The 27423-nt window shown below is 34.3% G+C and overlaps 1 protein-coding gene and 1 long non-coding RNA gene across 5 annotated transcripts; one reads left to right on the top strand and one right to left on the bottom strand.

Moving 5' to 3' along the window:
• Nucleotides 1–532: 532 nt before the first annotated feature.
• LOC124436717 lies at nt 533–27249 on the top strand. 3 transcript variants are annotated; one of them, XR_006945449.1, is made up of 5 exons: nt 533–679; nt 15514–15562; nt 19728–19828; nt 21449–21553; nt 27190–27249. It is a non-coding gene; the product is annotated as an uncharacterized LOC124436717 (long non-coding RNA). The 3 variants fall into 3 exon arrangements; XR_006945448.1 differs by lacking the exon at nt 27190–27249 and adding an exon at nt 21932–22304; XR_006945447.1 differs by lacking the exon at nt 27190–27249 and having other exon boundaries at nt 21449–21741.
• On the bottom strand, nt 17260–24425 carry LOC124436703 (protein FAM133-like). 2 transcript variants are annotated; one of them, XM_046986672.1, is made up of 2 exons: nt 24352–24425; nt 17260–18233 (listed from the first exon to the last, which is right to left on the bottom strand). In XM_046986672.1, the coding sequence occupies exon 2, from the start codon at nt 18221–18223 to the stop codon at nt 17498–17500; it is 726 nt and encodes a 241-aa protein (XP_046842628.1). In that variant the 5' UTR covers nt 18224–18233; nt 24352–24425; the 3' UTR covers nt 17260–17497. The 2 variants fall into 2 exon arrangements, with proteins under 2 accessions (XP_046842628.1, XP_046842627.1); XM_046986671.1 differs by lacking the exon at nt 24352–24425 and adding an exon at nt 18477–18638.
• Nucleotides 27250–27423: the final 174 nt, after the last annotated feature.

The following is a 27423-nucleotide window of genomic DNA, read 5'->3' as shown; positions in this document are numbered from 1 at the left end:
AATACAATCTCTTTTGTAAAAGCATCTTTGTTGAATTTCTTTGAATTCAATCTTGCTGTCTATATCCACAGACTCTGACTTATTTGACATTAAGAATAGCAATTTTCTGACAACATGCGCGAGGACAAAAACATCAAAGGCTCAGACACAAGTGACCCTTCAGTATACTCCATATTCTGTGGTATTACGTTGAACCACGTTGTCTCGACGTCAGTTGAACGTCTAGAGAATTTTTGTATGAAGTTTTATTTAAAAGAACGATGTCTTCGTGGGCAAAGACGTAACTAGATATTTAATTTTGGGGGGGGGTGTATATTCATATATTCACTTGTCCAATACTGATTTCTTTTGAAATTCAAATCACTTTCAAAAGAAATCACTTAAGTCAATATAAATATGCACACACCCCCACCCCCCCCATTTACAATTCTAATTACGCCTCTGTTCGTGGGCGACTCAAAAAATTCCTGAGAATTTTGTTGTAAGAAAATATAAATTCAAATTTGCTACAACGCACAACAAATATGTTTGAATTTCTATCCATCCACAGCATGTAAAACGTACCCAGAATAGTTTCATTCACATCTACCTTCTAACGGTGAGCAAAGATCTTGAGGAATTGAAAATTGAAATACACAAATTACAATATGAAGGACTCGCACTGCCACTAAAACTTGCGGTGAGGATCGTATTAGCCAATTATAGCTAAAATTTTAGAGAATTTTTGAATGAAAGCTGAGGAAATGTGTTTTTGTGGACTATTTTTATGTCTTTTAGTGCTATCACGTTTAAACTTCCTTGTCTAGACATCCACTTAAGATGTTGATATTGTTTTAAAGTGTGAAGGCAAAATATATTATAAACAAGCGACGACTGCAATAAATGTGGTCTTCGCATGTGCACTTATTTATTTTTGCTAGATTTCTCTTCATGATAAAAGGCTACACAAGCCAAACAAATCAACGAATGTTCATATGAATGAGTGACCTAAGATTCTTATTTATTTTATCTAAAATAATATTTTATGTATCAGAGTAGCATGAACGATGTTTCAATCAATGTCATTTTTAATAAAACATTTGCTTTGAAGACTTGTCTTCCGTTCATCAACCTGAGTTAAATTTAACATCAGACAGAACAACGCAAGTTTTTGAAGCCCTAAGAAAATTTTCTCATTCTGCGGAAGCCTCTTCCTTGAAGCATTAGTTCTGTAACAATTTAAACGTAAACCACAATACGAGATGAAAGATATGTACAACAGATGATTATAGTAGTGAACATGATCTTAGTAAATGACTATCTTTGTAGAAATTAGCGTGCATGCATATGACATTTATAGCACCAAATGATCAAACATTGACTTACTTTAAATACACTGGTCCCCAAATATCTTGATAACGTTTGCAGCAGGTTTTCACCTTAAAATGACAGTTGAAATTGAGCTTCGAATTTAGAACCTTGCACGCTTCTAATCTGCACAGAAATGAAAAAATCAATGAACAGATCCGATGGGTTGATATATGTACCAAGTATCGATATTTCCAGATATTTCTGATACCAAGAAAGCATATTAACCTTTTGACACGCATGAGCTAGCAGTCAAAGTCATTAAAAGCCTAGTGATGAGTGCTAACTACGAGTTAATACAATTCTGTTTTGATTTGTATTAGACAGTGTAACTATGTTGTAGAAATCCAAACTTCGGTTTAAATCCTCCGAAAAGCATTTTCGAAATCAATTTAATTATATTCACATTTAATGTTTTTTTTTGCTGAAAAATTAGCATCAAAGGAACGATGTCTTCATGAGCAGAGACGTAACTAGAACGTTAATTGAGAAGAATCAGCATTCTAAGGATCAATGCCTTCATTGGCGTCTCAAAAACTTCTTTAGCCGCTGCGCTTTCGGTTAGAGATTCATTGTTGGATTGTGTAGGATGTAGTTCACTTTATGTTATTATACACTCTGCAACTGCAAGGAATTATATATTGCTAATGTTGCTTTACACATTTTATGATTCCAAGAAAGTGAACAACTTTGAGAATGTTTGTTCTAAGAAAATATAAATTCAAATTTGCTACAACACACAATAAATATGTTTGAATTTCTATACATGCGCATTATGTAAAACGTACCAAGATTAGAATAGTTTCATTCACATCTACCTTCTAACGGTGAGCAAAGATCTTGAGGAAAATAAAATTGAAATACACAAATAGCAATAAGCCTTTTCAAAAATGAGGCGGGGACTAAGGCGATTTTGCCTGCAAGCGTTTCTGGGATCGTTACCGGGGACACAAAATTACCTCGCGAATAGAAGTGCAGTGTTTATACATATGTTGATGAAAGTGTTTAGTGATTTAGCAAGAATGCCAAAGTGTAACTGCTGTGTGCCAGGTTGTAGCAACAGCCACAGAAATAAGCCTCGCGATTTCAAATTTTATTGTTTGCCAAAGGATTTAGAACTACGTAAAAAATACGATGTTCTTATAAGAAACGACAACCTCAAAGTGGCGTCTCCGAACACAGATGAACTTACGTCAGTTGGAGCATTTCTTGAAGCTCCTTCTTTTCTCAAAAGAAAACCCAATTTACACAAGAAGAAATTAACAAGAACAAAGCTATAGCTAGCCTGCATACATGTTGAACGACAAATGGAAAGACTAAAAAACTGGCACATATTAGATAGAAAGATCCCTATCACTATGGCCCCATTAGCATCAGATGCACTTGTGGTCATAACAGCATTGGCTAATTTTTTGCCACCACTTGTTTGTTAGATTTTGCCTTCGTTCTCATGTTTAAAATTGATAAATAAACAAAACAAGCCATTTCAATAATGATAATTTAGAAATTCAGTATCATGATTAAAAACAGATTTATAGCAAAAAAGCCCTTTTTTTAGTTATATTTTGACAGAGATTAAATTTTCAACTGTTATTTATCCTTAGTAATTTATGTTTTAAAAATCTTTACAAGTTACACCATTTAATTATCTCCTGTGAAATTGTTTCTTGGCAGCCCATACTTGATCTTTGGATATGCTAGTTCAGGAATAATAAATTCTTCATAGAAATCTTAAGTTTTGCCTTAGTATTGCACCAGAAATTAGAGTCAAAAGGTACTCGTTCAATATATATACCAGGTGAACAAGATCCAGCAATCACAAAGTCTGCCCACTTCCTCCTGATAAATACATTCCTGCTGTATGTGGTAAAAATATTTGTGGTTTCTGTTAATTGTAATACCACTGTTGTCAAGTTTGTGCTTGACACACATGTGCTTACGTAAGACAGCTTCTGTTAAACTTTCCTTTTCAGATGTTTCTATGAACTTCATTTCTAGGATACCTAAAGGTTCATTATTGTTCGAGGGATCACAAACCAAGCCATCAGGACTAGCCCTAAGAAACCATCATCATGCTTGCCAACAATCAGACCTGACTGTGACACAGACAAATTGTCATGTCCAAGTTTGTGTTGCTCCTTTATGTATTGCTTCATTATTTCTGGTTCCATTTCTAGTCCTTTTATCATTTGCTTCGTTGCTGAAAATTTGGCATACAAAATTTCATTAATGGCCTTTGTTGGTGAGGTTGTTTGTTTAAGTACAGCAGCTCTATAGCATTTAGATGCTGTAATGCGGTATTGTCGATGTAGGTGCCATTTCTTATTAAAGGATTGCTCTCTAGTTTCTTTCTCAATTTCTGTGGCCTTTCTGTAGTCTATGAAAAGGCATTTCTTAATCTTTTCCATCCTCTCTTTAATGGCACTCATTTCCATAGGGCTGTCTCGAACTTTTATGGGAGATATGAGTTCATTCTCATACTTCTCAACTGGGATATCCTGGGGTAAAATGTGACATCATCCAATGGACTTCCCAACCTTATTTTCTAGTTCTTTAAATTTGTTAAAAATGCTTTGTAACTTTTTACTATTTAAACCTTCCTGGTTAAAACGACCTCAGTCGTAAATCAGAGAGTTTACCAGAGGTTTTTGCTCCTCTGCAAAGAAGCCATCGTCGTAAAATTGCACAATTGCATTCCTCGATCGGCTTAGGTAGCTTAGCTCAGGAACATCACTTTCATTTAGCGAAAACTTTTATCTTTACACTCAAACGCTTTCCATCTTCACTTTTTTTTCCCAACTATAATAATATAACAAGCTGTCCCCACTAACAATCCCAGACGTGCTTGCGGGCTAAAACTTGCCCTAGTCCCCAACTCTTATTTGAAAAGGCCTATACGAAAGACTCGCACTGCGACTAAAACGTGCGGTGAGGATCGTATTACAAAGTTTTGAAGGAAGCTTACCTAACTATAACTAAAACACGTTGAAAACTTGAAATCGCGTCGTCTCAACGTCATTAGAACCTTGAGAGAATTTTTGTTTAAAAGCTGAGGAAATGTATTTTTGTGGACTATTTTTATGTCTTTTAGTGCTATCACGTTTAAACTTCTTTGTCCAAACATCAACCTATGATGTCGACCTTGTTTTAAAGTGTGAAGGCAAATAATAAACAAACGATGACCAGTGGCGTAGCTAGCGAAAAACATTTGGTCGGGCTCACGAGGCGCCATGGTTGGCGCGGAGCGAGAAAATTTTCCGAATTTAGACTCCCTAGAACGTCGGAAACGGCTATCTTAGAAAGCAAATGCGTGATATTCATGCAGGAAATAGAACCATTTTGGTTAATTTAAATTGCCGAAGGATCTTATAGTAAAGCAGAGAAACAGTTCAAAAATAGTTGCAGATATGTGATTTATTTTCTCAACACCACATACATAAATAGATACCTATGTACATCTTGTAAAGAAACTTTGACAAAAGAACCGAAAAAGGCTCAGATTTGTCATCCACAACTATCAAAAGTTGTGATGAAATTGTCGTGCTGAAATGACAATCATCATTGACTGCATTAAAAAGTTCCCGGAAAAATTCTCACATGCCATGGACATCATCAGCTTGCTATCAGCCATATATGAATACCTATTTGTATAAGAAAGCAAGTCTTCGTGGTTTTTCAATGAACTTCTTTACTACCCCATCATGCAATGTGTTGGCGTCTTATTTCTCTGACAGTATGTCTTTGTGAATGGAAATCCTGCAAAGAGAACTAAAACGTCCTTGGCTCACAGTATTTCTAAGATAATTTTTTACCCTCTTCAAACAAGAAAACGACCTCTAAAATGAAGGACTTGTAATTGACAAAACCCCATTTATCTTAAACAGTTTTACAACTTCTGGAATACTAGATTGATAATGGAACTAAAAAATATATTTCAATAGTTCATCGCATGAATCACAGTGAAAGTCTTTATCTCTGTAAATAAAACAAAGTTGGCTAACTAGCTTTGGTATGTCAAACATATCACCATAAACCTCCTTTAGAAGATTTATCTTTTCTGAGGGTACTTCACCTTTCCACATCTTAAACACCCTAGGGTTAACAAGGTCAAAAATCTAAAACGCTCCATATCCTGAAATCGCTCAGTCAGCATAGTCACAATTGTGTCAAGAATTTCAAAATACATTTGTTTGTACCTGGTTACTGGTAGTCCCACTTTCTCAACAGCCAGGTCGTACACCTGACAATATTCTGTATCATTTCTCAGAGAAGCAACAAAGGCCTTAAATCTCTCAAACCTACTCATTCCATAATGAAAGTCAGTGTTCTTGTCTTGCAAGATAGAATAAAGTATGGATGACTGCTCAAGAATTCTCTGGAAAACATGTACCAAGAAACAAAACAAGAAGCCATTTAGGTAGCCAAGTAAACCAGTAACCTTACTTAACGTTTCATCATCCCAACCTATTGGATTATCAGTAAGATTTTCAATTATGTCTATCAGTTTCTCATAGTTAGAATGCAAGACATTGATGACATAAACCCTATAATACCATCTTGTATCACCAGGACTAGGAAACCCAAGCCTATGGGATGATAGTAAAGCTTTTCTTCTGGGGGAATTTCTAGTAAAGGTGCAGAAAGCACTAATATTAACAAAGAAAATCTTAACAGGTGAAATGGAGGATGCAGCTTGACATAATACTAGATTTAGTCTATGGGCAGCACAGTGAACAAATTGAGCATAAGGATAATCTTGCTGAACTTGAGCTTGAACACCATTGAGATGAACAGACATAACAGATGTACTGTCATAAGTCTGTCCAATAAATTTCTCTTTCACATTATTACATTGACTTAACTTACCCTTAACCACTGATGATTTAGCAGTTGCAGTCCTGTCACAACTAACATCAACAAACCCAAGCTGTCTTTCAATGACACTTTCCCTTTTGTCCATTCGAACAATTACATTGTTCTTTGGTAGAAACATCAGTTGCCTCATCAACCTGTATACTTAAGAAAGTGCAGCAATATATTTCCTTTAAAATCTCATCCTCTATTATCTTATCAAGACAATCAATCAAATCATTCTGAATATCAGGAGAGACTCCAGTAAACTGCCCTCCCCCATCAAGGTGGGTTTCAGCAAGCTTTCCATATAATCGCCTTTCAAAAACAGAATCCATCTTGGCAAAACTTTCAAGTAGCTCTATAATTTCCTCTATTTATGCTATTACTAGATTCATCATGCTCCCTAAATGCAAGCTCTTGCCTAGACAAGTATAAAACAGCTTCTGTTCTGGTTTTCAACATTTCCCTGTTTTGCCTTACCTCCTCGTTATGACGCAGAATCTCTTCACGTCTAGTTTGTGACATGAGACAGTCGACACGAGGCTGAAAACCGTAGGTCTTCCAGGTCTTGTATGCACCCATGTGCGATTTTGCCTTCTCATGCTTCTTACAATCGGATAGGAAATTCTTCATGTTTTTGAATCCCGTCTGCGTCCAAGAAGATGACGATAAAGCGCAAAATAAAAGACAAGACCAACAGAACAATGCATTATTTTCTGAGCTACCACAAAGCCAATCTTTCTTCGAGTACCAACTTTCCTGAAAGCTTCTATTGCCTATCGTCGCTTGTAAATTTGGAATTGGCCGCTGCTTTACGAGTATATTTTGCTCGCCCGATTGTCGAACAGAAAAGAGTTTCTTTTGTAGTTCACTTATTATATCGATTTCATTAGCCGAAGCCAATGTAATGTAAGTTATCACGATTTCCGAACGTATATTTCGAAAGCTCAAAATTCAAGTCACGCTTTTGAAAATGAGCCCGACAAGATGTTGTTAAACGTTTGAGTGTGTTCACAGCTACTCACAACCAATCAGATTACAGATATTCCATTATAGATTTTACTATTTGGTTGGGCTGAATTTTCAGAGCCCGACTAGATGTTGCAAAACAGCGCATTTGAGTTTGCTCAGTTGCTGTCAACCAATCAGATTGCAGATAATCCCACTAGAGATTTTACTACTTGGTCGGGCTGAATATTCAGAGCCCGACTAAACTGCGTAAGCACTGTAATGCCTGGCACTAGAAATACACTAGTCATTGTTGCTAAGTAACGATTAAAAATATGATAATTTTGCTAATAACGACGCAATTTGACAAATATTACACTAATAGACTGTGGATTATTCCAAAAAGAGTCGCAGAATTTAAAATTTTCGCAAAACCAATTTTAAAGAAAACAAATTTTTCATTTTTGGGAAAATATTTGGTCGGGCTGGGCCCGACCAGCCAGACCGCTAGCTACGCCACTGACGATGACTGCAATAAATGTGGGCTTTGAATGCGCACTTATTTATTTGTGTTAGATTTCTCTTCATGATAGCAAACTACACCTGCCGCATAAATGAATAAAATGTTCAATGACTCAACGAATGAACGAGAAACTCAGAAATTTTATCTTTCTTAGTTGTAGTAACTGGTTGATATAAAAGAGTTGCTTGAACGAAGTTTCAATCATTGCCATTTTTTTAAATTTGTTATAAAAATTCGCCATGCGCTCATCAATCTGAGTTAAATTTAACATGAGACAGAGCAACGCAGGTTTTTGAATTCCTAAGAAAATTTTCTCATTCTGCGGAAGCCTCTTCCTTAAAGCATTAGTTGATTTAGTTCTGTAACAACTTAAACGTTCACCACAATTTGAGTTGAAAGATATGTACAACAGACGATTATAGTAATGAACATCATCCTGGTAAATGACTATCATTATAGAAATTAGCGTGCATGCATATGACATTTATAGCACCAAATAATTAAATATTGATTTACTTTAAATACACGGGGGCGCAAATATCTTGACAACATTTGCAGCAGGTTTTCACCTTAAACTGAGAGTTGAAATTGACCTTCAAATTTAGAACCTTGTATGCTTCTGATCTGCACAGAAATGATAAAATCAGGGAAGGTATCCGATAGGTTGATATTGTACCAAATATCGATATTTCTAGATATTCTTGATACCAAGAAAAAATATTTGCCCTTTTGACAAATGAGCCAGCATTTTTAAGTCAGTGGTAACGTTCAGACTTTCAAAACTTATTTGTTGTGGCTGGTCCTTAATTATATGATGTACATTAAATTTAAAAAAATTGGAATATTTTCTGCTTGACTTTCTGTAAGAGGAGAAGATCCGTGAATACTACTTTAAATGGAAAAGTAAAAAGAGAGGGGCAATTTTTAACAAAGTGTCAAATTACAATGAAACAGCTAAGAGCAATGTTTGAAAAGTTTAAAAAGAAAAAGTTTAAATCTTTTACATTCAAAAGGTATTTTGCATATTGTAGTAAATAAATCTTGTAGGAGTTGAATCTATTTCCCCTTTAATTTTCTTTTGAGATTTTCTCTCAGTTTTCTCTTGGGTGTCTTTTTAAATTCATTTTTTGCTGTCTTTAATAAAAGATCTCCTAAAACTGTAACAAACTTTCTGTTCAACATCAACCTTGACATGCTGGCTTGAAACAACAAGAAACTGAAAGGCTGCATTTATACACAAGGAACGCTGAAAGACTCTAGTCAAAAAGATTTTACATCCTACATTTAAAATGGTCGTTTCATTGTCAGTCTCTGTTGTTGAGGATTTTAATTATTGTTGAAAGTCCTCGACTCTAGGTATGAACTTTAATTTCAAAAAACAACAGTGCGGAGAAGCAAAAATTATCAAAAAAGACATTGCAATAATCTTATGCTTCACTAACAAATCTATGAATTGTAGACTTCTTGGGAAATAGAAGTAATGCATGTTTGTAGCTACGGCTAAGGTTGTCGAAATGACAGTTAACATCAACACCAACAGTCCTTCGCAGGCTCCACTAAGTTGGATAATCTACATCTACAAACATGTAACGATACTATGAACTTCTCGAGCTACAGAAATAATGAAAAAATATATGTCATTTATCAACAGGAAACTTGCCATCTTAAATCTTTTTGTGTTAGAGAATTCCTAGCTATCGGACAACGTATTCGTAATTTTGAAGAACAAAAGCTCTTTAATTAAATGAATTTGGAAATGATAATATCTTCATGTTTATATAACAAGCTTGAATTTCACGCATTCAAAAAACAAACTGGCCATAAAACCAAATGAAAGAGAAGATTATGAAAATGCTAAATGACACCGTATAATCAGTGCATATTTATGACAACATTAAGAAACTTTATTTACATGAAATTATGATAAAAATGTGAACAAATAGTATAACTGCGTACGCAAAGTAGAATTTAAGAAACAAATGTTGCTGGTATCGTACCGCAAAAAATTGTGCTGATGTCGTACTGTTAGCAAATGTTGGTGGTGTAGTAGCCGTAACAATTGTTACTGGAGTTGCAACTGTAGATGTTGTGGGTTTGAATAATTGACAGTTGAACAGAACATTCAATGCCAAGGTTATGGTTGCAATAAAACAACAAGCCTAGAAATATAAAGATAAGTAGCTATATATACCTCGTCAACTTAAGCTGATTTTGTGAACTAGGGGCGAAACTAGAACGTTTTTGTGGGGGGGTATATATTCATATATTCTGCTCTGCCCTGCTAATTTCTTTTGTTTGCGATGTTAATTTCAAAAGAAGGGCAGAGCTTAATATATGAATGTATACCTCCCCAAAAGACAAAGTTGTAATATAGTTTTTCTATCGTCTTTTTTCTATCGTCGGAAATTGCAGATTTCTCTGAACTTATTTTTTTACTACCGATGACGTCATCAAACACGACATTCGCAGAACTCGTTTTAAATGTAAAATATGGGCTGGCCATATTTCAAAATTTTGTGTTATTAGGCATAGTAAGAATGTGAGAAAGTTTCATACTTGTATCATCAAAGTGAAGGGTTAGGTGTTTTTTTGTCGTTAGCAGCTGGACTATTCACAGCAAATATAAATTTGCACATTAAAGTTATTTACAAAACGCTACATATAAAAAAATTTATACTTAGAATATGACATAGTGTATAAGCTTATAAGTTTATTACGTAATCACAGAAATTAATAAAGTAGAACGTGTATTATAAAAATATTACCCCTCCGAACCAATTATCAATCTTTGGCCACCCTTGTTACTTTTACCAAATAATACTGTACATTTTCAGTTTATCTATGATAATAGTGACCTTAGTTGAATAGTCAGTTGAAACTCAGTTTTTTTGCTTCATTTATTTAACAGAAGTACAGTTTCAAGTAAAATCGGTGACAAAAATAACTACAGTTTCAACTGATTATATAATTAATGTCACTGGCGTCGTCGTACAAGTTCTGCTTTTGAATAAATGATAGTTTAAGCTTGCATCGACTGCAAAAATAATGGTTGCAATGAAACAGCAAACCTGAAAAATTGAGATAAGTAGGCTAAATATTTGAAACACTCAAAAACTTTTGTTTGGCAGACGAATACTTCATTTAAGTGTGGGGCAAAATGTGATTAAGTAGTCATTTAACTCATTGATTTGTATATAACATGGATCTCGCATTACTAAATAAATTTGAAGCTAGAAGGAGGCCATACTGAACAGTCCCACTTCACGAGGTTGACATACAAATTATATTAATTTCTGCTGTGAAAAATTGCAAAATCGCAAACTTAAGGTGAATTGACAAAACTGCTACGTATTAGCTTTAACAAGATTAAGTGTAGGAAGCAGTTGTACTGTTAAAAAAAGGATTTTTTCCCAAAATTTTCGTGACACCATTTGAGAGATACTATCGCAAAAGAATGCTTCTAGCTTCACGTTGAAGAATTTTTATAAGGTTTGTAAGTGCAGTGCGCTCCAAAATTCATAGCTATCGTGGTTCTTTACTGTAGACTATTATTGTGAGTGGGAACAGGGGCGGATCTAGAGTATGTCAAATCCGTCGCGCGACTGATGTTTGAAATTCAAAAATTACCTATTCATATTAATTAAAAATTCATTAATTACTCTTATTTTCTTATCGCATTTACTTCGTGATAAAAATCCCGCATTATTTATTATTGAAAACTAATGACTAATGCAATGAATATCTCGTTGGTAACCAGATCAGTTGAATTTTAATTGACCTGGAATAACCGACTGATAAGCGGGGTGGCTTGACTGGTTTGACGGATAAAGGAGTCTATGAACGTCAAAAACGCTTATTTTATTGGTCAATAGCCAGATCAGTGGACAGTCTGGAATGGTCTCGACTGATAATAGGGGTGGCCGGACGTATAAGGGAGTCCAATTGCTATCTTACAATTGGTTCATTTGAATTTTTGCTTTATTGTGATTGGTTTGACGGATTTCGACTGATAGCCAACTGAACTAACATAGTCAAGCTCACTGTCTGAATTGAATGTTTGATCGTTTTATAGTAATTTTATAAGCATGATAGAAACTAAACTACAATCAGATGGAATTTTGGAAATCTTTACAAATTCATATATTGACATGAATGCTGCTGTCCAAAATGTGAATTTTTCAAGAGGGTGGAAATTTATGGATAAATTTTAAATGCTTGGCAAAGACGATCTCGCGAGCGACATTTCAGTCATTGATGTTCAAAAGAAAGCCAACATTGTTTTGAGTTTTATCAACGGAAATTTACGTCCAAAATCGTAAGTAAAGAACAAGTGAAGTGTATGCATGAATGTAATATATCAAAGTCAATTTATGCGAGTGTGTGATGCGATTTCTGTCAATATGGCGTATGGTAAGCAGATAGATGCTTCTAAAATTGTTGTTGACGAAAGGACTTTTAGCTATGATTTCATTAGTGCTTGGGAATCGTGACCGTTATATGGCAGCGAAGTCCTACATTCCTGCAAATATATTTAAATGGACAAAAGATCTGTAGCCATAAGGCGCCATACTATTATTTACTTTATCATAAACAAATGTTTGGGGTTTTTCAGTTTATGATCATTGATCATTCAATCATTGGACAGTTATACTACATATTGTTTAAGATTTGAGAAAACTAACATTGATTACATGAGAAGCTGTTTACTATAACCTGTGATTTTGAGTCTTCTGATCCATGAAGCTTTTTATTTTAACAATTTGACTGGAATGGTATTAAACCTGAGTATTTCACATACATGGAATGTTGTCCCATGTCACATATTGTCTCCTTTTCTAACTGAACACCTCATGTAGAGATGTAAAGGTGTGTTAATCTACGGCTCATACCAGATTGTTTGCCATAAATTCCAAAGGGCTATTGATGTATGAGAAGCATTTTCTATAAAGTAAAAATGTCTTTCTATGTATTCAGATAAACCTTGAAATTTGGCAAAACATCAAAGTGTTTTTGTGATGATCATTATAATTTCTAAACTAAATTATTTCTGATTTACATTTAAACAAGCTTTGATCATATGAAAAGATATTTATCATAACCAGTAAGCATGACACATGAACCAATTTTAACATTCATGTAATTATATAATTAAAGACATGTTGGTTACATTCTGTTTGTATTTGCAAATACAATGCTACTAGTGATTGCTATATAGCACACCTTGCATATACTTACAGGAGATAATAGTCTAGTGAAATGCCTAATAAACATTTATGGCATTAAGCTGTCCTTAACTGCAAATTTTCACTCTGATAATTTTTGCTAAACCTTTGGCAGAAAAAAATTTTGAGTTTTTTCTCAAAAGGTGAATTTGCTGGCACTGATGTGGAGATGGGTAAAGGGTTACAATAAACTTGCATGGTTTGAAGTCTGAGCTTTTCTACATCTATGAACTGTCACTTGTAGTACCAAATTTCTAACTTAACTAACCTCATTACATAAAGGTTTGAATGGGGGTCTCTAGGGGGGTCTATGCCTGACAACTTGAAAGAAATTTTTAAAGACTATACCTGTTTTTGAATAGCATTATTGTAAAATAAATTTTACGTTCCTAGACATGCTAATGAGCCATATATTTGGCATGATAATGAGCCTAAATATTTGGCAAAACATTCAAGTATTGTTCACTTCATTTTTCTTTTTTTGAAAAGAACGTAAGCAAAATGTGTTGTTTTTACGCAAAAACGATGCCCACAAATACATTTTGTATTTCTCTAAAACGCTGAAAATGGCATTTTCAAGGCTCTGAAATTCAAAATTTCTCAGGGTAGAATGCCTCAGATCCCCCCAGGTGCGGAGCGCCTTCGACGTTTTATGACTGATGTTTGAAAAATCCTAGATCCGCCCCTGAGTGGGAATGTTCAATTTGGTGGCGCATCTAATTATAATTGTCTACTTCCGGCTTCAAATTTTGCACTAAAACGATATGGGAAATGCACGATCCATGTAATATACATATCAATGATTTAACCACGTGAATGACTAACCGTAGCACTAACAAGATGAAAGCATGTTACACCGACTTTATCTGTGTCCAGGGAGTTACATAGTGTATTAGAGATCTTCTTGCTATACTATTTTCGAAGAGTGTTGGACATAACACCACAAGCTATTAACAGCATTACACCCTATAGCACCATGTTGATGAACACCTTGAAATAGAAATTTTAAAGAATTTCAGGTTTCTCTACGAGAAAATGAAATATAACATTGGGTATGATACTTTTCATCGACAAAAATACTGTGCAATATTATCTTGATGACAATCATTGATTCAACAAAAACAAAATTTCCTTGATATTTTATACCTACCGTCAATGGCCAGTTGATCACAGTGACTCTTTCATGCAATCTAGTTACAAAAATAACGACCATCACCATGACAACAATCAATGAGACGACAATTGCAAACATTCCAAAATATAAGCTACCTTTTCCTCCCCAAGGGTTGATGACAGAAACTACGTTGTCTAAAAATGCTCCCAATGTACTTATTGCAATCAATAGTACACCCTACAAATGAATCAAACATTTTGATATACATGCATAAAGCATGGAACTGAAAAATATAACACGTGTAAAGTATAGAATTTGGCCGAATGCAGTAATTACGTGGGTCGGCCATAAATTTAAATAAAGTAAACCACTTACAAATTCAGATATCTTCAAGAAAAAGGGAATCGTTTTGATGTATTTAGTTCCCTTCGGTATCGCCCCCATGTTTGGCTATAATGCTAATATGCAAAGAAAAGTAAGTTGACGTCATGACTGGTTGAAAAATGACATGCCAAAATTATTAATTAAAACCAAGTTTAGGTCAGTTATATTACGCTTGTGTGCTTAAAATTGGATGTTTTGTTTTTCCAGTTGCTGTGTAAAAGAGCCTGTATTTTAGAAAATACGTTGTAGTATCAGACATTCAATCCATAATTTATTAATTATAAAAAAAACACATTTGTGTATGTTAATTCGATAAGAAACATAAAAATAAAAATGACAGTGAAGAAGAAAGAAAGAACATTGTGAAATTTCCAGCAATCGTATGAAACACTTACCGCAAAAAATGTCGCAACTACTTGTGAACGATATGCAAAGATAGCGTTGAGTTGAAAAATTAAACAGGCAAGCTGTTGTTCAGAAGACTCGCACCTCTTTACACTAATTAATACAAGTGTCGTTATATATAATGTTATGGAAAGTTATGCATTATTGATCAATCAGCACCTTGCAAGGAAAATGAACTCACATGTCATTGGAAAAGCACAAAATCAGTCAGTTCAGCGTTCTTATTGGTCAGAAATTACAATATACTGGCTGGCGTGGTTGCAACTATATGATAATTAAATGTGTTATAAGAGAAGCGCATCAACAAAAAAAATCACTACAGTGGCCCTCCTGCCCTACTGTTTGTTATCTATACTGTGTTTCTATTGTGCAAATTATATGTCGTTTTTTAGTCAATTTCAAATTTTAAATAAACACAAAATACCTTCAATGTATTAGTAAAAAATTGCGTTGTTCGTCACTGCTAATCAAATCCAATATTATCTTAACATATCCATCTATAATTTGATAATTGACTGTAAATCATAGCAACACTCTTGTTTCGATAATAAAAGGTAAAGTATGCATCTTAGATAATGACCTTGAACCACTTCCAGTAAACATGTGAAGAAGCAGGTAGAAATGGATATAGTTATATCTTGAATCAACACCTGTCCGCATGGACTCCATGCTGTCTGATATTTTTATATTAACATCTGTATGAAAATTTTGTTTAGGAGATAGAAACGAGAATTAAAATCAGATGTTTTCTGGAAAAATTCACAGGTAGGCATAAAATATTATTTATGCACGCAGGTTTGGTGATATAAATTTATTAAAAGTGTGATTACACAATTTATATCACAAGTAAAGGAATAATTATAAAATTATTATTATATACAACTCAAAGCTTCGACAGTGCTTTATCCATTGCAAGGAATGTTTTAAAGACAAAGTTACGATTTAAATACTAAACCTAGTACAATAATGACTACGTTTCTTCAAAGATAACAAAAATTTAGTCATTGTGAAGCAAAGATAACCAATAATACGCCATGTTTTCATTCAGACCATAGCGCTGCTATCTGCAATTTGTCTCTTCAAGACTAAAGCCTCGTTCTCGTTAAGTCGCTTAAGTCATCCGAGTCGTTCCGAGTAGTTCCGAGTTCTTCCGTTGTTTTTCAAAACGACAGGGAGGACTCAAGCTATGGAATTCTCATATATTCATACTAGCGCTGCCGAGAGACTGCTTAATTGATATCTGCGGAAAAAAAAAACGAAAAAGGCAGCTGCTGTTTATGAAAGAAAATAGAGAGTTTACGTTCCACTGTTTTTCGCGACGGCGACGTCTTGTGTTTCACAACGCCGGCGCAAGCGTATTTTTAGTTTACGCAAATTTACAACGTCGCCTCAGCGGAAGAATAATTGGCGGGAATATAAATCAGAAAACATTGCTTTCAAAAACATTCAAAAACAAAAAATGCCGAAGTGGAGAGCAATTCGAGAGCGTCTTTTTATGTCTTATTCGGATCAATCAATCGATGACGAAGAATTTATTTTGCTTTTCAACTTATATACTGCTAAAAGTCCGGATTTGCCTTATTGGAAATACGAAGGTTTGATTTAGATAAATTAAGCGACGACGAGTGTAAAGCAGAATTTCGGTTTATGAAATCACACATTTATACTCTTGTGGATGCTTTGAGGCTACCACAATTTATTACGTGTTATAACGGCCTTAAGGTTGATAGAGTTGAGGCATTGTGCATATTTTTGAAACGTTTTGCCTACCCTTGTCGATACCTGGATATGTTGCCAAGATTTGGTAGACCAGTCCCTCAACTCTGTATGATCAGTAATGTTGTCATAAACTTTTTATACATGGATTGGAACCGTTTGCTGTTAACATTTGATCAACCATGTTTAATCAGGCAACATTCAAGAATTTTGTAATGCAGTGTTTCAGAAGAGTGGTGCCTTAGAAAATTGTTTTGGTTTTGTCGATGGGACAGTACGTCCAATTTCTAAGCCTGGTCAAAATCAAAGAGTTCTTATAATGGCCATAAAAGAGTTCATGCCATAAAATTTCAGTCAGTTGCTGTTCCAAATGGTCTTGTGGCTAATTTCTTTGGTCCTGTGGAGGGTAGACGCCATGACAGCGCAATGCTTGCCCAATCCAGTTTATATAACAAGCTTCAGCAGCTGGATCATTTGAGCAACGAAACTCCTGTTTGCATTTATGGTGACCCTGCTTATCCTCATCGACCTCAACTACAATGCCCATTTAAAGAAGCAAGAATAACTCCTCAACAGCAACAATGGAACAAAGCAATGAGCAGTGTAAGAGTGTCTGTCGAATGGATTTTGGGGGACATAGTTAAGTATTTTAAATTTCTTGACTTCAAAAAGAACCTATAAATACAACTTAGTGCAGTAGGGAAAATGTACACTAGTTGTACCTTACTTCATAATGCAAGATGCTGTTTTTATGGGTCTACAACCTCACAGTTTTTTGAACTTCAACATCCATCTATACATGAATATTTTGTGTAAAAAGTTCAAAAATATTCAATTTTATCAAGTTGACTAATTGTTTTATGGATAACTTTATGAATGTTTCATCTATAATATCAATAACAGTAAAATGTATATGTGAAAAAAGTTTGGTCTACTCTCAATTTAAAATATATGCACTGTTTTAATAAAACATTTCAGTCTTTTTTAACAATATTCTGCATCAATGTTAGTAAAGCAGTGTTTTTGAAGTTGCAGTTGATGCATTAGTTGCTCTTGCTGCCTTTGCTGAGCAGCAATGCTGTCAGTTAAGGCTTTAGTGAGAGCTTCCTGTTGAGAAATGATGTTGTTTTGTTGTTGTTTTCTTTCATCAGCTTCAGCTTTTTTCAACATCAATTCTTCTCTTTTAATTTCTGCATCAACTTTTGACTTTTGTTGTAAATAGGCAATGATTTCACTTCCATTGGATGACATTCTTCTTTTAGGTTTTTCACCATCTTTACTTTGAGATTTTCTTTTGTAAGTTTCAGCTAATATTTCCATTGACTGTTGTCTCAATTCCACAGCCTTTTCTACTTCTGCAACAGAGTTTTGTTTTTGTTTCTCTTCCAAAATTTTCTCTTCTTCATCTCTATTTCTGAACATTTGAATAATTTCCTCAATGGAAGTTTCTACTGAAGATGGCACTGGAGAGGTACCAGAAGCTTTTTCCTCCTCTCTTAATCTTTTCTTTCGTTGTTTTTGAAGTAAAGTGTAGCGGTCTGGAACAGACTTTTGCGTCACGTTAAACTTTGGGCTATCCATATCATTTAAGGAATCACTGATCATTTCCCATGCATTACCTCGTTGCTGTGATCCTTTTTTGAAGTTCCATGGTTGGAATAAATACTTTTCACGAACTAGAATTTCATTATGTTCATTTGTCCAAGTCATTGCTTTTTTGCTAAAATTACAAAAATAATTAAGAATGCAAAGGAAACCAAACAAATACACTAATTATAATTATATAATATTTCGTGTATATAAAAATATAATAAAATATTAGTTGAGTTCTAATATTTGAAAAAAACAATCGATTTAGTACTCTGTGTGTTAAATAATTTACCCTTATCTCAGTACAAACTGAACATAACAATAACTTATTGCTAAAAAAGGCTTTAAACACTTAAAACTGTTCGATTCCTACATTTTTGTGTTTTGATGCTCATCCGCCATCTTGAACATGCAGGACGCGTCCAAAGAAGACGATTTCACGGCGTCGTCGCCAAAGGAAGCAGCCAAAATGTTAAGAAGCATGCGCACTAGCATTAACTCCCGGCGTCGTCGTCAAAATGTGAAGTTTCGTAAACTCTCTAATATCTTTTGGTCGGTTATTTGCTTCTTCAAATCATTTTTTGCCATAAAAAGGTCACTTGCATTTCTCAACGGTCGTTTCGGTCCCCGGATAAAGCAAAGCTCTATCCAAGCGACCCTAGTTGTGTCGTGTGAGTCATTTGAGGTCATCCTGGTCGCCTTTGAAATGTTCTCATATAGTCACACGAGTCGTCTATGAAATTTTGGCACGACTGAAACGACTCAGACGACTATATGAGAACAAGGCTTAAACAAACAATCTAATTTACGCATGCTGTTTTAGTAAGAAAGAGAAGTTTATCAGCATGGGTGAAGATATCTGTAAAACATTTAAAATAAATCCGTCATTTTTTGTATAACCACGTTAAATTGTGACCTTAAAATGATTGAATAAAAGGGCTTAAGTACAATTCTCAAAAACACAGGTCTTTTGTAATTGCTGGTCTGGGTGGGGGTAGTGATGATTATCTTTCGTGAGATTTTATTTTTCTCTTTCACTAACAACTGGTTTCAATTATTTACGAGTTTTAATTAAATTTGCTCTTGCAATAATTTATTCGTAAATCCACCTGCTATAATATAGAGTAGCGTATTTTTGAGTAAAGCTAGAAATTGCAAGAAATGTATTGCTTCTGTAACATATGCAGAAAAAAGGACTTTAGTGTTAGGTGTTGGACTGTCTATAAACAAGATGGGTATAATGATGTCACAGAGAGACAATTAAGATGGCGCTTTTTTAGTCCATCATTCCTATAAAGCTTATCAACTAAAATAAATAATTCCACGAGTACTTTCAGACGGTAAGCAAGGATACCAAACACAAAGTACACAATATCCAACGCTATTTTGCGTTAGCATTGTTTGAGCTCGATAAGCCATTAGTCCAGATCCATGTAACGAATCACCATAAGACAAGCTTTCGACTGATTTATCTCTTGTTAACCTTTGACACCCCCTTATTCCGTCAAGAAACCCACTTGTCAGTCAAACATGATTCCAGATCAGTTACAACTCAATTGAACTTGTAACCTGCAAGATTTATACTGGCTTATTGCCCCTTTATCTATCTTATTATTGTTTCTAGAAAGACAACCTGGCAATGAGTTAAAACATTTGATGTATTCTTCTGACAAAGACAGTCATGTGTCTAATACAATATCTCTCGACCTTGAGACTAAACCAAAGGTAATAATAGAAACCTTTTCTAGCCGACAATTTGAAAAAATAAATGAGAAAACACACTTCAAATTTCATGAATCTTCGGACACTTTTTTACACGGACTTTTTACCGCAGCTGACACGGGAGTTTTCTCGGCCGTAGCCGTCGAAAACTTCGGTCGGAGTCGGTTCTTTCTCGGCCGAAGCCGGAAATGAACGAACCACTAACGATCACAAACAGTGACCACTAATCACACTCATAACAATCCTCCACTAAGCCATGGTACGCAGTACACATAAGAGCTTGTGGCAAGTCACCTCCAGGGGCGAAACTAGAATGTTAAGTGGAGGAACGTGAATATTCATATATTCAACTCTGCTTGACTGATTTGGTTTGTCTGCGATTTGAGTAGCTGAATGTAGGAATATTCCTCACACCCCCCACACACCCCCATAACGTTTTAGTTTCACTTGGTCTCCTTAGCATATCTTTTTCCATTTAAGTTCATTTGCTTTTAGAGCATTTGATAAAAAAGAAGTTCATTAATGCGCCACACAATTCAAATACGTAAAGACAAAATGCATTAGCGTTTGTGTAACATCAATATGGAAATTAGTAATTTCAATAAGATCACTTCATTATGCATTCTTTAAAGTGAAAGTCAACAGCGTGAGTCAAATGTCAAAAGCATTTAGTGAGCATTTATTAAAGTTTTGGGAAGTACAATAGCATAAAACAAATAACATTAAAACTCTATAAAATGTCAATAACAATATATGTTTGCAATGGCATGATTATAACCGTCAATATAGTAGCATAATTTATCCGTACGGTGTCTGCCATTTGAAGATAGACTTGAGAAAGTTTTTCAAATGTAGGAACTAAAATTTGTCCGTCTTCACTGTGTTTGAGTCATTTTCCCTGGTTTACGAGTGAAGCGGAACAGATCTGGTTTAAATACGCGCACAATAGAGACGACCACTTTCACACTTTCACATTCATACACTTAAAAAAAATAAAAAGAAAGAATCTTGAGGGTTAATAATGCAATTGCAGACACATAGTGTTATTGACATTTTATAGATTTTTAATGTTATTTGTTATCATGCTATTGTACTTTCCAAAACTTTTATGAATGAACGCTTCATTCTTTTAACAATCCCATCGCGTTGTTGATCTTTACTGTATAGAATGCATAATGAAGTAATCTTATTGAAACTGATGATTTGCCATATTGATTTTACAAAAATGCTATTGAACTTTTTCTATACGTCTTTGAATTGCGGTACGCGTTAATGATTGTCGTTCTTATTTAAATGACATGCAAATGCTTAAACTGACGTATTTAAAATATATCTCTGTTGACTTGAGTGAAATTGTTATCTATAGTGGAGAGTCAATCTTCTGTTGTAGCTACAGACTGAAATTCAGACTTTCAAACATGCTTGTAATGTAAGCAATGAATTTTTATTTTTATAGACACTAGAGCCGTACATTTTCAACAATAATAATGATAAGAAGAGAAGATGTTTTTAGCAAATAGTGATCAAACTTCAACATTACCGTTCTAACGATTTGTACTACATTGTATTTGTTTTATCATCTTCTTAAACTTACTTTTTGAAGTTATTCTCATTTCAATATAGATATGTCTGCCCAACCAACGAAAAAAAGGAAATGTGTAAGTTATTAAAACAGGAGGAGAAACTGACCGACACGAGGTGAAAGGATCTGAAAGAGCTTCGAAGCAGGTGAAGTGTGTTTTTATTGATGTTTTATGCGATATTCATGAATGTCATGTTGACACTCAGGTAACATTTTTTTCTTACAAATAACTTTCATTTTTTTGTCATTGAAATGCTATAAAACATTAAAACTAACCCAAACCATGTACGCTACTATTAAAGCAACAGGATTAAATTTCTCTCAGTATGTTTCACAAAACTTAGAAAATGTATTCACAACACATGCGCTCACTGCTTACTGCAGTAAAATGGGGAATGTTTACTGTTGTAAAAATTTACTTAATTTCGATATACCGTTTGAACGTAAAATATGATTCAAATTATTGGGTCTATAAATTTTGTAGACATAATTATTAGTGTAGTGCCTTTGTGTCATATCATCAGATAGTACGATCGGATCGTCTCCCTTGATCGCATTGACGAGCCATGCGGCGGCATAATGCATCAAGCTTGGTCAATGCGGGTTTCAGAGTTCATCGTGACGTGCATTTTCGGCGTGTGGCATGGTAATTTACCAAACCAATATGGCGTCCACATCAAAACGATGTGCAGACGAAGTCGAAGAGGACGAATCTGACGATTCAGGCGATGATAGATCTGAAGTTAGTCCAGGAGGTTGGCATGTCTGTAACTGTATCTCCATGCTAGACGATATTTTTTCTACATCAACAATGCCATCGGCAGCATTGCTGTCAAATGATACGGCCATGATCTTCTTTTTATTGCCTGATGAGATGATCACATCCATCGCATTCCAAAGAAGAACGTGTACGGGAATCAGGAATTTCTTCAAGAAGGGGGGGGTGACAAAGTATAATTAAGGAGAGACATGACACCACAAATACAATTCACGAATCAGAATGCCTTTGTTTGGTGAGTTTGGTTGTTGGTTGACTTACAGTGAATCGACAAAGAAATAGTTTGAGAAAATCGGATAGTATGTACTTAAGCACGAAACATTTTAGCAATATTGCATGATGGGGTCACAAGCGAACGAATAGAAAAGACAAAACATGATACTTTCTCCTTGCCTATGAAATGTTACAAGTACTAAATATACCAGTTCGTTGGTTAAACTACAAACAGCAGTCGTAAATAAAATTAATTTGATATTGTCAGATGATATGAGCTGAACAACCAAATACGTACTGTGATTGAATCAAAGTTTTGAAAAATATTGAAAATTTTTAATTTTGAGGCTAGAGTGGACTTTGGCCAGTTCACTGAGTTTTTCAGACATCAGTAGCCATTTTTGCAGTGGCCATGATGACTGTGGACATGAATGATATTTAATGTAGTAGAAATGCAAAAAACGACAATTCAGCAACAAATTCAATTTTACTCTATAAAGTTTTAAAATAAACGATGGTTGGAATGCAAAGCTAAGTGGTTGGGAATTGGATTAATTCATATGATTAGAGACTAAGTGTTAAGTGCAAAACTTTAATTTTTCCAAATTTACTGTCATCTATTTGTAAATTGCCATTTTTGGTGGCTTTGTATTTCTTGTATTCTTGGATTTCTTATAAATCTTAGCAGGCGTCAGAGCAGGTATTAGAATAGGAAATTTTAACGGTGGCACATTTTTTCCCCTAAAATTTTCTTCATTGAGTTTCAGTACATTAGCTTGTACTGTTGCACATTCAGTGCACCAGTGTCACACCACTAACTTGAGCCTCGTCCACAGCAATAATTATTTTTAATGTTTATGTGATTAGAACAAAATATATTTAACATATATTTTACAGGACACATATTGTTAAAGACAATAACGTAATAATTTTTTGGCAATGTTATCCTATTTTTAAAGGGGTAGGTAAGACCCGATTTTTACTTCATGGGGACAAAAGACTCTTATCCAAGTCCCCCCATCCTCTTCCTACGGCTATGGATGCAATAATAACAAATTTATATGATTTTAACTCAAAAAATTGTACTCAATGAGTTGTAAATATAATAGAGTTCATGCATGACGTATAACGCAAAATTCATGTACGCCATTATTAGCAAATCTTTTGCCTTGTTATGTATCAATCTAAAAAATATATTTATGTTTATATTATTTGAACTTTGCCTGATTTTACCACAAAATTTAGAGTGATTTAAGCATGAAGTAAACAATAAAATCATGATTACGATGCTAAAGTACTCTGCTTGAAATACTGAAAAACTCGTTGAATGTGCCAAATTATAATCTTGTAGCTCTTTGTCAAGATTGAGCACATGTTGTATTGGTGGAAATAAGAATTCCAGAAATATAGGTTAAACGCTGTAAATCTTGGGTGATGAGTCTGTTCATTAAGACAAATAAATATTCAACGCAAATGACAACAAGCAAACTGGCACGTGACCAAGTAGGCGAAATTTGTTTGTACATAAAGTGGGTCGTTTGAATTTTAAAATCTGTACTGATAATTTTTGTGAAAGGTCGAAGTTTGGTCTGAAAACAGAACAAAGAAAATTGAATGACTTTAGTAAAGACTTCGTTTTATGATAACTAAAATAATACAAATATTCTTAATAAAATTGATATGCAGATGTTGTATGGTCGCACAAAAATTGTCTTTTTCTTCGTTTATGCAATGAACGTTTCTTCGTTTTCAAACGTCCAAGCAATGAAATTTATTTGCGATCAAAAATATGTTATGTTTTATTAAGTCATTCAATGGCGTTATTACTTTATTTCAATTTCTGAAGTTAATTGCGAGATATTAAAGAATAAAAAACACTTCAGGAATACTTTTTGCGTTCGCAAAATATATCCACTGTCATAATCAATAAATTTAAGAAACAATTTTACTCACCTATGCCGTATGTCTCTGCCTCATAATATTTTCAGAAAAAACAAACTTCTTCAATGACAAGGCGTCAAAGGCTGAAAAGTGTCAAGAAGTTTAAGAGGTTGATATCAATCATTTACTACTTAAATTTTGTGATCCAATTGTTTCATTAATTTGAAAAAAATTGATTGTGGCGTCCAAACACAATTTTAAAGAGAAGTGAAATCCTGGTAGTTGTTTTGATTCAATTAAATTTTTAAGAGGAAATACATAAAAGATGAAAATATAATTAAATGTGATGAGTAGTGTAGTAGCTAAATTTTTAAACTTGACAGTTTTCGTGAGCATGTGTAAGTGTGTATAAGACACTGCGAGTTGATATGGCATGTGATCATAAGTAATGTGAAGAAAACATGAAACCTGTACTCAATGATTATAAAATTTTATTTACAACTTTATTTATGAACATCATTAATTGTTTGTTAACTTCCGCGGTTTTCAGCAACTATCGTAGTTTTAAAAACTCATAAAAATTTACTATTTTTCAACACTACAAATACTTGAGGTTTGCAATGAAATACAATGCTACATACACTTCATAATGCTTTAATTCAGTTAATCATTTATATAGTATATTGAAATGCGTTTTTTATGATAATGTTTAATGGCAAAAACGTAACACAAAGGTCATGTTACCATGCTCCCGATTGCCGCTTGCCAATCTTCAGGAAAAATAAAACCTGATGTCACATTGACATAACCAGCATGATTATTTAGTTTTGCCAAAAAAAGTTTATTTAAACATCCTGCTAACCAGAAGATTTCCAAGAGAGTTTTCTTGAGCATGTGTAAGTGTGTATAAGACACTTGGGAGTTGATATGGCATGTGACATAAGTAATGTGAAGAAAACATGAGACCTGTACTCAATGATTATGAAATTTTATTTACAACTTTATTTATGAACATCATTAATTGTTTGTTAACTTCCGCGGCTTGCAGCAACTATCGTAGTTTCAACAACTTATCTAAATTCAGGCGCGGATCCAGCAGAAAAACTGACTGTGGCGCAGTTCATAATTAAGGATGTATGGGGAGGGGGGGAAGGTAAATATTTCTTCACAAAATATTTTTAGTTGGAACCTCGGAAACATTGTTACTTGTATAAACCTCAATAAGTTTGGAAAGTGTGTTTTGAAATAATCGTCTCCAGGCACTTTTACTGGTTTGCACAATGTAATAAAATGATTTTTAAAGGATGGGAATTTTGATACACAAAACAAGAGAAGCGCATCACAACAAAGCTTAACATACAGACTGCCATTATGATAATCTCTTGGATATAATGCAAAATGTATTTAAATAATTTAAAGAAGTAATCCGGATTTCCCTACAGTATCATATAACAAGATTAAGTAGATAGTATGCCTGAACAGCAAAATGAATTATTGTGAACTGAGGCAAGTATGAATATCAAGGATATAACTGAAAATGAGTAATTCTTAGCCACATTCTCCACTTTTTGCGAAACTGCAGTAATTTTTATAGCATTTTATAAGAATTTTCAAAGGAGTTTGAAACGGAGTGAGCTGCATCATTTATGTCCCAGGCAAATGCAATTTTAAATGAACTGAACACTCTAATTGCATGGACTGGATATTATAATAATAACTAGAATTGAATTTTGTAATGTTAGACAGTTCAAGACTGGTGAGGTATCTGAAGTAAGCAAACAGACACTCTTTCCAATCAAATGTAACAGAACATGCACTGAAGAGACCACACCCACTAGCTAATTTACAAAAAGGCATTTAGTATTTAGGCCTCAATGACTATTTCGTGAAATTTGTTCATTATTTATAAACAAATGTTTGAGTAGAATGTCAGCTTTCATGTACTGCAATGTAATTTTGTTCTTATCTTTAAAAAAAAACACACTCAAGTTATACTACATCTGAAAAAGAATTTTTCTTGTGTGAGATTTAAGAAAATAGCTACCTGAAGATGGATCCTTTCCAAAGTGCTCTTTTCTTTATTTTCAGCTGAATTTGAGACCATAAATCATGGAAGTGTTTAAAATAAGCAAATAAGTATGAATCTGAGGACTTGGGTGACATAATGATTCGTGAACAACATTGTTTTGTTTCGTCCCCTTTAACTAGGGGGCAGTTATATAAATAGCAAATTCATTAGCAGTAGGTTAACATATAATGCAGTGAAACTTTGTCTGCATGAGGTTTGTCGGCATGAGGACGTATGGAGGGAAATGGCAGGTAGAATTTAGCAACATGCACATGAATGAAAACACCATAAAGTTAAACTTTAATTAAAGATTGGTCATTGTATAGAACCTTATAATAAAGTAAAATGTTTCATTTCACATTCAACCAACAATAAATTAATGAGCAGAAAACTGTGTTCAAAGAATAACAGTTTTAGAAAAAGCTTATGTATCACTAACATTGCAAATGCTGCCGTATGGATATTGAAAACAAATAGTCTATTAGTACGTATATTTTAATCCCAGCTGTCAAAAGCAAATTTAATATATGTGGTTTAAACATTCATACGAAACAGGAACATTGTGTCTGGATATTTTAAATTTCAATAAGAGCTGTAGTTTGTAAATTTCCGATGTTTGTAGTATGATATCGCCAGTAGAGGTTATACATCACAGCTTTTCTTGGCTGGTTATTTCCTCCCAATCACATTCTTAATACAACAGACACTGAAATATTTTCGCTTAAAATTTCTAGTTGTGATTATAAAGTTTCCCATTGCTTTCCAATAACACCAATCTTTTTACATTCTTCTATCAAACAGTGAACAGAAGTAGCAATAGCTTTTGGCTTGTGATTTTATAGTCCCGTGAAGAAGATAAGTATCGAAGATTCGAAGTTTATAGTTGATCACTTGTATTGCGCTGTCAAAATCCATCTACCGTGGCTCACCGTGGCTCACGTGACTACAGCTCTTTCTGTGATTGGTTCGCAACCCTGCACCATGGATGAAGATTGCTATATTTAGCAGCAATTGCCAAACTTTTTACACGTCGACCGTGGCAAATTAAAGCTGTAATCGCAGCTTCGAAGTTACGA

The sequence above is a fragment of the Xenia sp. Carnegie-2017 genome, unplaced genomic scaffold (genome assembly GCF_021976095.1).
Source record: "Xenia sp. Carnegie-2017 unplaced genomic scaffold, XeniaSp_v1 HiC_scaffold_16, whole genome shotgun sequence".
Taxonomy (NCBI): domain Eukaryota; kingdom Metazoa; phylum Cnidaria; class Anthozoa; order Malacalcyonacea; family Xeniidae; genus Xenia; species Xenia sp. Carnegie-2017.
The sequence above is the reverse complement of the archived record's forward strand: the minus strand, read 5'-3'. Positions and strand labels throughout refer to the sequence as shown.

Coding starts and splice junctions, on each gene's coding strand:
- LOC124436703 (XM_046986671.1), bottom strand. CDS start 18,598: ATGCTAGTGCGCATGCTTCTTAACATTTTGGCTGCTTCCTTTGGCGAC. Junction 18,234..18,476: donor GAGCATCAAAACACAAAAAT/GTAGGAATCGAA, acceptor TTGTAATTTTAG/CAAAAAAGCAATGACTTGGA.